Consider the following 9,642-nt stretch of genomic DNA (forward strand, 5'->3'; position numbering starts at 1 on the left):
CTGTTATACCTTCTGCACAGAGCTGGAAATACACCATGACAATACTGATCTGCGAGCAGGAGACCACCAAAATGATAAAAACCAGAAACAGGAACCCAAAGAGGTAATAAAATTGATTCTCCCAGATGGCCTGTAAGAAGGAAGACATGTGGGTAGTGGTATACTGTATGTGTGAAGGCTGTACCTAATCATGGTTCTACCTACAGACAATTTATGTTAAAATTTAAATACACACCAGAATAAAGAAATGTTTGCTGTAACAAGATGTGACCCGATTTGAAATCCATCACTGGAGAGCATAGCAGGTAAGTTGTACTCACACTAAAAATGAAGAACAGCTCTATGAACAGGCACCAAACGGCAGATCTCCGGCCATTAGGATTCTGTTAGAAAGAGACATGAACCCACGAATACTTGATTACAGCAGTCCAGCATCCTGTAATAGCCCTCGGGTCTCCAAGAATGTACTTGAAAATAAAAAGCAGCTTGGAATTTAACTTTGATACTCACCCAACAAACTTATTCATGTACCACCGCTGCTCTGGGACCTGCCGAGGGATCTGATTGGTGCGTACTGGGTTGTCATATGGCTGTTTTCGGAACCCAAAGTAATAGCCCAGATAGACCAAGGGCATAGAGATACCGAACCACATACACAACAGGGCCAGCATTGTGGTGAAAGGAACCTAAAGTGGTCATAGTATAAAACAAAAAAGATGAGCTCATTGCAAGATGTTTTACACTCCGTGTGGTTGCACTGATGGCGCTGGACAATGAAGAATGTGGGTCCTGAACACTGCAGGGTGTAGCTTTGCTGATTTTAGAAAATCGCCATTTTGGGAGAGAGAAGTAATTTGTGTGATTCCCTGTCATATTAGTTCTGCCAGTATACTGCCTACAAACAATGGTTTTGGTCATTTCAAGCATGCACTCTGTGTTGTGCGAAGCAATTGTTGATTTAAGCTAGCCATGCGCTATATGATAATATGACATGCAGTGTGGGTTTATACCAAGATCACAGAGGAACAGTGTTTCAACCTGTATGGCGTCATTGCATTATGATGAGGCCTTTTGGTGATATCGGGCTGCAAAACAGCAGTTTTAGCACATCCAAAAATCCCGTGATGCTTAGACTTAGACAACTTTATTCATCCCACCAGGGGCAATTAATTTCAGCAGCCTGCATACCGGCACATCACAAAAAAAAAAAAAAAAACATACTACATCCACATAAAATGTACAACATACTACATCCACATACCCATACATCCACACCTTACAAGGAATTTAAAAGACGGATAGCAGAAGGAATAAAAGTTTTAACAACCGATTCGTCCTGCAGACAGGTGAAACATAACGACGGCCCGAAGGCAACAAAGAAATTCACCTGCCAGCACATGTCCGGGAGAAGACAAAAATACAATTTGCCTTCCTCACCATTTGCTGTTCACAAAACTAGCTAGGTCTCTGGTTTCCACTCCAATGACTCTTTGAACATGTCTTTGTGCATACTATGCAAGCTACTTTTATCTTTCAGTGCCAGGCTAGGAAACCAGCAGATGAAAGAAAAACATAAAAGACTTTCAATCAAGGACTGATAAAAACGACCCATAATAACAGAACTGACAGAGAAGGACTTCAATTTGCGAAGGAGGTACACTCTCTGTTGCCCTCGCTTCACAATGTCTGCCGTGATGCAACCGTTGCTGTATTATAGCTGTGTCCAAAATAATAGCAATGTGTTTAAAAAAGTAAGTAAAACTCAAAATCCTTAAAATAGCTTTTATTTCCTTACACATCAATGCATTAGGAACACTGCACCTTCTATTCCATATCAAAACATGAAGAAAATCTTATCAAATTTGTTTATTACTTACAGAAAGTGAGAAAACGGGAATATTACACTGTTCAAAAAAGCAGTGGAAAATTTGTAGGGTGACACCAAGAAATGGCCGAGGAATTGTGGAATGTAGTCCAATCGTCCAGAATACCTGTTCATAGGTGCCAGATGTGGTCAACTCCATGCAACACAGATGTGAAGCAGTTCTCAAGAAACAGCGATCTATACAACTAATATTAGTCCAGTGATTCACCAGAAAGATAAATCTTCAAGCATTTTTCAGTTTATTAAAGAAAAATGCAGACACTGCTATTTTTTTTTTAAACAGCCATAATATTTTTTTCTTCACTTTCTGTAAAGTAATGACAAATATGATCAATTTTTCTTCAAGTTTTATTTGGAATAGAGTGCGTTCCCAAGGCATCTGCATGCATGGACTAAAAACCAGCATAAGGATTTTGAGCTGCACTCACGTTTTTTTTATATATACACTGATATTATTTTTGAACACAACTGTATCTACATTGATATATCTCCCCAAGCAAACAAAATCTAGTCTGTACTTAAATATATTTAGGTGTTTACAGTCATCTGCATTGTGGAACAGGTAGCTCAGTGGATTTGGAGCTGTCCTGCCAAATTGTTGATGTGGTTTTGAATCCTGCTCATACTACCTGCATGTCCTTGGAAAGACACTTCATCTGCATTGTCTCAGTCCACCCAGCTGTAAATGGTTACCAGCTTTGTCTGAAGAAGTGACCTGCGCTGGACTGGTGTCCCATCTAGGGGGAGTCGCAGACTCTAATCCTCTTCATGTTATGGAATCCGGACTTAAGTACCAACAAGAACAAGCATCAGAGCCTATACAGGACTTACTGTTATCAACATCAACACCCAATCACAACACCTTTCACCCAGGGTGTTATTTTCTATCTGTTCTGTGTCTGTGGTCACCTTGGTAGAGTGCACACTATGTTCTACTGACCTAATCAAACTAATTATACCTCAGTGCCCGCAGTACTTTTTTGAGTGGTCAATGACACATGGCTCTACATCCTGCACAGACAGGACAACCTCTGCAGTGTTTTGGACACACCCATCTCAACCTTTGTCCTCTAACACCTGTTAATGATGACACGGCATGCATACATACATGGAATCATACATCTTCAACTGCTTAGCTGGGATCGGATCGCGGGGGCAACAGCTTCCCGGCCATATTAGTCACCACTAACTGGGGGATACTGAGGCGTTCCCAGACCAGTGTGGAGATGTAATCTTTTCAACTAGTCCTGAGTCTTCCCCAGGGTCTCCTCCCAGCTGTATGTGCCTGGAACACCTCCCTAGAGAGGCACCCCGGAGACATCCTTACCAGATGCCTGAACCACCTCAGCTGGCTTCTTTCAGCAGAAAGGAGCGGTAGCTCTACTCTGAACTCCTCACGAATGACCAACTCCTTATCCATATCTCTGAGGGAGCCATCAGCCACCCTCCTGAGGAAACCCATTTTGGCTGCTTGTACCTGCGATCAAGTCTTTTGGTTATGACCCAACCCCAGACCATCTATGAAAGTAGGAATGAGGATTGACCAGCAAATTATGAGATTCACCTGATGATGTAGTACTTTCACAATGTTAAGAGTTCTTTTTTTTTTGTACTGATCTGAAGCTGTCAACAGCTGAAGACTGCTGGGGCTCTCACAAGAAGGTCTTTTTCTGTTTTAGTGTCAAAAAGTGAAGTATAAAGATACCTGTGATAACTCATTTATCTGAATGTGACCAACAACACTTAAGACTGACTTAAGACACACTTATTTTCCTGTTCGTATGTCTAGCATACTGGCATAGTATGTTACTATACTTTTTACTCTTTTTAAATTAATTGTATTAGTTACCAGAGCGGGCGCAGCCTCACTTTATCTAAATTCTGGGTCTTTTAGTGAAGCTTAGGGCTAGTGGCTGGCGATCACCTTAGTATTTCCCTTGTTTTTCTTGTTGCTTAATGCTGACAAATTACATTGTACTTGTCTTTCTGATGCTTGATTCTACGTTTTTTCTTTTCTCTCTATTTGAGGTGCGGCTCCATCCAGAGATGGGTGTGGCATCTGTCCTGGAAACCGTCCTGTGCGCCGGAAACATTTCCTGTATGTTCATTTTGTGAACTGTTTTGTAAGTTGTGTCTGTAGCATGGCCCAGCAGAGGGTCACCCCTTTGAGTCTGGTCTGCTTGAAGTTTCTTCCTCAGAGGGAGTTTTTCCTTACCTCTGTTACTCTGGGGGATAGTAAGGTTAGACCTTACTTGTGTGAAGCGCCTTGAGGCAGCCTTGTTGTGATTTGGTGCTATATAAATGAAATAAATTGAATGTGCTTCACACAAAGGTTTACTGTGTAAAATTAATGTTTTGTAGCAAAGTCACTATCAAACACTGTGTCCGCTTTCAACAAAGACAAGTTGTTGCTTCATGTGCAAACATTAAATGTGAAATAATCAGGAAAATATGATTCATGATAATCTGACTGAAAAAAATACATATTTCTATAACAGTAATTGCTACACAATAACAGGTTCGAACTGAGGAAGATTTGGGTCCTGACTGTTCTTGTTCACACGGAGGTCACAAGTTAGAGTCAAAATGATGACTCCTGTACTCACTGCACCAGAGGAATGTTCTCCCCAGATGAAACAGTTGAGGATGAAGCAGATTCCAAAAACCATTGCAGGATACAAGGTTGCTGTCTGCAAGAGGAAGTGAATCAAATTTAAACAACATGTTTTAAACTAACAGAGACAAATTTGCCATCCCCCCAAATGGTTTATCATCTGTTGCATTCCCCCTAAAAAAAAAAAGTATCAGGGTCTGTCTGTCTGAACATATACCACATGTGCCATAGCTTAAACACAACACAAAACAGTGCAAAGCCCAGCACAAGCATCACCGCTAACTTCACTCGATGCAGTTGTCATTTCCCCCTTGTGGCCAGATCCTCAAAATGAGGTGTGGTTGGGTGCAGAACTGATGGATTGATATCATCTGTCAACAGAACATGTTTGTACCTTTGACCACCAAAACCTGGTGTAAGACCAGCACTGTATAAAGAGTGAAACATTAGCAGGTTCATAATGCACAGAAACTCTGTCACCAGGCACCTGCAACTGTGTCATTTTAATATGGCAACATGGTATGGCCACTGAAGGAATGGAGAGGGAGTGGAGTGGAAGAAGGGGGGGGGGGGGGGGGGGAAATCCCCTAATTTTAAAAGAGCTCTCACTCTCTCCCAGAGACAGGTGACATTATAGGCACAAAACTATAATGGAAATGGATTTAAAACAAGCATGAAATCAAATCAGTAAATAGTTGGGGGAAGGGGGGAGCTCAAACCTCCATACTGTAGACTTCACTTCAGGTAGCTTTGGTGGCCACTATTGATTGTGCACACTGACAGGTTGCTGGTAACTAGCCAGAAATCCTTTCATTTGCATCCTCTTCGTCGATACCAGAGCATTATGCACCTGGCAAGCTCCAGTTTAAAGGGAAGATGATTGATTGAAATAATGCTTGGTTTACAATTTGCACATACCCAATGAACATGGTAAATCCAGCTCTCAGGTTTGCGCCAAACTTCCTGACACTTGAAAAGCACTCAGCCAAAGTGCATTCAGGCACACTGCTAATGGACTTGCACCTCTGTGCAACACTTTTGTGCATCTGCCATCACAATTGGGTCTCACATCCTCATGGCCCTTGGGCCAGAGCTAACCAAGAGTCCTTGTGGGGGTAAATAAACACAACAGCAACAGTGACCTGGTTTACCTGTTAACTTGACCACAGAGTCAGGGAGAGCAAAATCATATTTTGGCTGGTACACACTGCATGATGTAAGCAATACACTCAAAATTGACAATCTACAACCAAATCCAAGGCACCTGCAACATACCAGATGGCTATCTGTGGCGACGAGGAGGGTCAAGAGAAAAATTTCACCTTCTTAGGCCAAAGCTATCCCAATTCACAGATTCTTTTTTATACTTTATCTGAAGTACTCTCCAGTACTTAAATATTAAGTGCCTTTGGCTGCTCCCTTTTTCCCCCCACTTGGGGTCACCAGAGCAGATCCAGGGTGGATCTCTGTGTTAATTTGGCACAAGTTTTACACCGGGTGCCCTTCCTGATGCAACTCCACATTGCACAGGGTGGGGTTTGAACCAGGATCCACACTGAAACCAAGGGCACTAACCACTTGGCCGCCACCACCCCTGCGCTCTCCAGTATATTTAAATATATATATTTTTATTTACATACACAAAAAGCTTTTTTGAAAACCTCAAATAATGCATGCAAACAGTAAAAAAAACAAAAACATTGTATGTTGTTCATACTGACTCACACAAAATGCTCCTTTCCTCCACCGATGTCCTTTTAATGTGCGGTACAATCTACCAGCAAAGAAGCCACCGAATACACTAGAGGAGAAACATAATAATAAAAATAAGGACACATTAATGTTATCTGTAAAATCCTATGTTCTATGCAATTTACTAATGAGAATCAGAAACTAACATAATTTTTACCCCATAAACATGAAGAGGAAACAAGCAGTGGTCATCAAGGCTCCTCTGCTGGATGGAGACAACATCCCCAACATGGCAACAACTACAAAAAAATCAAACACCAGGCACAAAAAAAAAAAAAAAAAAAAAAAAAAAAAAAGCAATTCAGTGATGAAATTTCAGTCACAGAAGCCTCTGTGTAGACCCCATGTATCTGATGTCATGAGATCATGTAACTGCCATGTTTATAGAAAGGCTTACTGCTACGACTAGCAAACAATTTAATTCTTCTTATTTTCAACCTTCTGGCTCAAAGGACATATGGCAGTTTTATGTTCGGCATATGGCTGCACCAATCAGCATGGACAAAATAAGGATATTTATCCCCCACCACCTGTAAGGCCAGGAAGATACAAAAATACACTCAGTCGGTACTTCAGTCACACGTTGTTGTTTGTTGCAGAGAAGCAGGAGATGACAGGAGCTATCCTCAACATTTTCAGGACATTTACTGAATATTTCTCAAATGGAATGTTATCAATTTTAAGTGATGAGCATCAGATGCTGTAACAGAAATAAGGTGGGGGGGATTTTTATTTTTACTGTGTGAGTTTGTGTATACAGAGGAAGAAATGAGCACTCTGTCTTTCTGCACAACAGTTGCTATGGTTGATTAGAATCGATGTAATGTCAGACTGTAGCTCACAGACCAACTTGTTAAGGAGAGAACAAAGTTGTTCACCAATGAACAACACCCTCTGGCCTCAGGGTGTATGGTTTTCTGAAGGGTGTAAAAAGCCATATTCATTGATAAAACAACTTGATAATGATTTTATCATATACAGTGGTCCCTCGTTTATCGCGGGAGTTACGTTCTAAAAATAACCCGTGATAGGCGAAATCCGCGAAGTAGTCAGTGTTATTTTTTACAATTATTATAGATGTTTTAAAACCCCTCACTACACACTTTATACACTTTCCTCAAACAGGCATTAACATTTTCTCACTTTTCTCTCCTGTGTAAACAAAGTTCAAACCTTAGTAGAAAAAAAAAAAAAGAACGTTTTCCTATAAATAATTATGATGGCTTTTAGAACTAACGAATTTGATTTTAACGATCAACCTACAAGGTTGGACACGTAACAAATTATTAATAGCGACTCACCAGTATTTCAGTTCCTCTGACCGTGCCTCTTCGTCGTGGCGCTGCTCCGCTGTCCGGATTTTCATACCACTCGGGTGGTATGAAAAATATTACCCGTCTGCGAAAAGGGTGTACTGCTATTTATTCTTTAGTGTTTTATCCAATCATATTGGCATATCATTTATAGATATATGATGTCAACATACGCTGCATTACGCATCAGTCTCTGGTTTAGTTGCTGTTTTGGTTCAGTGCACTTAGAAAGGGGAAGAGTTGTGCTTGTGCTTAGCTTTCAGATCAAAATTGGCCTATTTGTGCGCTGAGCAAGTGAACACAGCATCTCTTCCACCTTTGAAAATAAGGACTATAGCACTGAAGGTCACATGAGTGCAGCTTACAGTATGGGTCTCCATCCCTGTTCCTGGAGAGGCCCATCCGTGCCTGTTTCCACAATTATTCAGGTACAGTGCTGCACTTTATTGCATATATAAATTTGTGCCATTTAATAAATAAGGGTAATTATTGAAGTCGAACTAACCTATAAATAATATTACAGATCTGACAGTAAACAACCTGCTTCTGTTAATGTTCATAATGGCAACAGACAGACAGCCCCCCCCACCAGGACAAACAACATAGAAAGGTTTGTTTTTGTTTTTAAAATATAAGCTGCAAATAAAATTCTCAATACAAAGAAAAGACAGCTGTATGTGGTCCCTGTTCTTCACATAAGCTTCAGTTCCTCTACACCATAAAGAAGGTGGACAAACTTAACACACACACACACACACACACACACACACACACACACACACACACACACACACACACACACACACACACACACACACACACACACACACACACACACACACACACACACACACACACACACACACACACACACACACACACACGTGATGACAGAGAAACTCACAGATAACAATAAGGACCATGCAAAAGAGTTGGATCCCTGAACCCAGGAGAGAGCTGAGGATCATGGGATACTGAGGTGGCCTAAAGACATCCCCATGAACATTCTTCCATCCTGATTCCTCCATGGTGTCCTCCTGTTTTTAACAGAGAAATGTGGTAAAGTCCCAGGAATATACTGATATAAGAAATGTAAAAAAAAAAAAAGCCCTCAGATTTTATTAAAATAAAAATCAAGATCAGATTAATTCAAAATTATGGAATTTACTGTGATCTTTCAAAAGAAAACTTGTTGAAAATAACTAGACTGTTTCCTTACTATGTCATCTTCTCTGTTGTAGTTGGCAATGTCCTTTCTCAAAGTCCTGATAATGATCATACTCAGTATACCTAAGAAAGAAAGACATTAGCCACCTAGAAACATGCATCAAAGTACAGGTTTAAATTACACTTATAAACATGAAGTATGCATAACTCATGTAAAATCTTGTGAATAATGCACAAGACCAAAGCTACCTTCTACAACAATCACAAAGTCTAAGTAGTCAGGTTTAGGCTTATAATAATGAACGGTGCCATGACAATGAATCACATGTTGGTGGATAATGTCGATCTCTTTCATTGTTATAAGCGATGACCATTAACACAATGGATTTGTTGGTGAATAAATAAATTTGAGATACCAGAGAGAAAGAAGACGACCACCACAGAGTTGACAATGGAGAACCAGTGAATCTGGACATCACTCATGGTTAGGTATGTGTCCCATCGAGAGGCCCACTTCACCTCACTTTCCTGTAGAAAAAAACAGCAGTTATTTAGCTAATCTGAAACAGCTGAGAATAATTAAGTGCTGGCTTGCTTAATTAAGAAGTAGAATTGGGTGATCCATCCTTATTTCCAGTGAGTCACTATCTGCTACAGCCAGATTCCACTACAGTGACACAAAAGTATTTGATCCACTGTCAATTTTGCAAGCTTTTCCACCTACAAAGAATGGAGAGGTTTGAAATTTTTATCATTGGTACATTTCAACTGTGAGAGACAGACAAAAAAAAAAAAAAAAAAAAAAAAAAAATCAGAAAATCACAATGTATGATTTTAAATAATGAATTTGCATTCTATTGCATGAAATACCTATTTGATACAACAGAAAAACAGACCTTAATATTTGGTTC

At 40.3% G+C, this 9,642-nt stretch overlaps 1 protein-coding gene across 1 annotated transcript in view; it reads right to left on the reverse strand.

The window, feature by feature from the left end:
- Positions 1-9,642, reverse strand: part of tm9sf4 (transmembrane 9 superfamily protein member 4) — an 88,799-nt gene that overhangs the window by 9,076 nt on the left and 70,081 nt on the right. The window contains 10 exon segments of the mRNA XM_034172107.1: positions 8-130; positions 321-349; positions 352-383; positions 511-686; positions 4,492-4,575; positions 6,225-6,300; positions 6,409-6,490; positions 8,469-8,601; positions 8,784-8,854; positions 9,148-9,259. Of these exon segments, the coding sequence (XP_034027998.1) occupies positions 8-130; positions 321-349; positions 352-383; positions 511-686; positions 4,492-4,575; positions 6,225-6,300; positions 6,409-6,490; positions 8,469-8,601; positions 8,784-8,854; positions 9,148-9,259 (918 nt within the window).

Source organism: Thalassophryne amazonica, chromosome 6 (assembly GCF_902500255.1).
Source record: "Thalassophryne amazonica chromosome 6, fThaAma1.1, whole genome shotgun sequence".
NCBI lineage: Eukaryota > Metazoa > Chordata > Actinopteri > Batrachoidiformes > Batrachoididae > Thalassophryne > Thalassophryne amazonica.